At 46.0% G+C, this 2,126-nt stretch overlaps 1 protein-coding gene across 1 annotated transcript; it reads right to left on the bottom strand.

Annotated features, from left to right (window-relative positions):
- Positions 1-275: 275 nt before the first annotated feature.
- LOC125124077 (olfactory receptor 4X2-like) lies at positions 276-1,205 on the bottom strand. The gene has a single exon (XM_047774252.1). It carries the CDS (start codon positions 1,203-1,205, stop codon positions 276-278), a length of 930 nt encoding a protein of 309 aa, XP_047630208.1.
- Between the last annotated feature and the right edge of the window lie 921 nt (positions 1,206-2,126).

Here is a 2,126-nt window from a genome sequence, read left to right as displayed (position 1 = left end):
AAAAAAAAAAAAAAAAAAAAAAAAAAAAAAACAAAAAAACAAGAGAGAACCTGAAATAAAGTCACAACTCTCAAAATAAATAAATAAATATATAATACTATATACATAAGATGACACATTTTATAAGTGATTACAACAAAGTTGTTGAAGTTGGGAGCCTGTTAGAAAAATTCTAGAACTAACAAGTCCTGGCATCTGTCTTTCATCCCACTCTGTCCCTTCAGTTTGGACTCAACATCATTCTAAACCCCAGGATCAACACCAAGACTCAGACTCTATTTCTCCTCTAGTTTCACTGTCCTGATCCACAGCCTCTTCACGGCTTTCTTCATCTCAGCATTTCTCAAGGAGTAGATGACAGGGTTCAGGAGTGGGGTGATCACTGTGTAGAACACAGCTACCACCTTGTCCACAGGCAGGATGGTGGAAGGCCTCAGATAGACGAAGAGGCAGGGCCCAAAGAACAGGGTAACCACGGCGATGTGGGACCCACAGGTGGAGAGGGCCTTGCGCCGCCCCTCAGAGCTTTGAGTCCTCAGATGGAGCAAGATGACCACATAGGAGGCTAAGAGGACCAGGAAGCTGATCACAGTCAGGGTCCCCCCATTGGCAACCATCAGCAGACCAATCAGGAAAGTGTCAGAGCAGGCAAGCTTGAGCAGGGGAAGCACATCACAGAAGTAGTGATCAATCACGTTGGGGCCACAGAAGGGCAGGCGGAAAATGAGGAGGATTTGGGCTGAGGAATGCACAAAGCCCCCTGCGCCTGCTACTCCCACCAGGAAGGCACACACCTGCCCGTTCATGATGGTGGCATAGTTGAGGGGCTTACAGATGGCCACGTAGCGGTCATAGGCCATCACGGTGAGCAGGAAAATCTCAGCGCCACCAAAGAAGTGGATAAAGAAAACCTGTGACGTGCAGCCCCACAGAGATATAGCTTTTCTGTCAGCCAGCAAATCCGAGATGAGTTTGGGGGCTGTGGTAGAGGAGTAGCAGATCTCCACAAAGGACAGGGAGCTGAGGAAGAAGTACATGGGGGAGCCGAGGCTTCTGCTGGTCATGACGGTGAGAACAATGATGAAGTTCCCCAGCACAATGGCTGTGTACAAGAGCAGAAATATCACAAAGCAGACTTTCTGCACCTTCGGATCGGGAGAAAGTCCCAGAAAAATAAACTCTGTCACATTGTGTGTGTTAGCCATGACGTCACCACCAGGAGGGAATATTTTAGGTAGAATGTTCTGAAATGATATAAAAGAAGAGACGCCTACATCAAGTGGATAAATTACATAACAACCGCTTTCATATCTGAGAAGTTGGTGAGCTGGGTATTGAAAGATGAGTAGAATTGAAGAAAGGAAGAGAAATCCCAAACAGAAGAGGCAGTGCAAAGCTATGAAAACTCATAAAGTGAAGCTGGAGTAAATTGGAGAATAGCAACCACAAAGCTGAAGATAAAATCTAGTACCAGTCCATAAAGGACTATTGTGGACTTTCAGCATTTACTCAACAGTAGAGGATCATCAGGAATGTTAGTCAACTGGAAAGTCAAGATCACTTTCTATGTAGAGGTTGGACTAGTGGCAAACAGATGAGAGGAGGGGAAACCTATTACAAGATTGAAGGGCCCCCCGGAAGATGTAGGACAGCAAGGAGAGTATTGCTGTCTCCATGACAACTGTCTCTCTACTGCATTTGAATCCTTTTGACTTTTGCTGGCAGCTTTCCTTCATCCCACTTCCCTTTGCTCCTTTTCCATTTTTGGTTGGCAAAATAGAATTCTCTCCTTTCCATATACACTTCTGAGTCTTCTGAAGACATATCCCTTGACACCCAGCGCCCCCTCTTATTTCTGCTTCTCCTCCCAATTATCTCCTTCTGCTCTTGGACTTTAGGTGACCTAGTTCCTTCTGAAGGTCCAGTACAACTCATTCTCAATCTCTCCTTCATTGCTACCTTCACTTCCCTCCAGTGGCAAGAGAGATACAAACCACCCCTCACCCAAGCTGCACACTCATGGCTGCGACACATCCTTCTCTGAAGTCCAGCCTTCCAACACTTCAAAGCATCACCAAGACTGGGCACTGGCTGTTTAGCAGTCTACCTTCATCCATGCTGGACTT

Source organism: Phacochoerus africanus, chromosome 4 (assembly GCF_016906955.1).
Source record: "Phacochoerus africanus isolate WHEZ1 chromosome 4, ROS_Pafr_v1, whole genome shotgun sequence".
Lineage (NCBI taxonomy): Eukaryota > Metazoa > Chordata > Mammalia > Artiodactyla > Suidae > Phacochoerus > Phacochoerus africanus.
The sequence above is the reverse complement of the archived record's forward strand: the minus strand, read 5'-3'. Positions and strand labels throughout refer to the sequence as shown.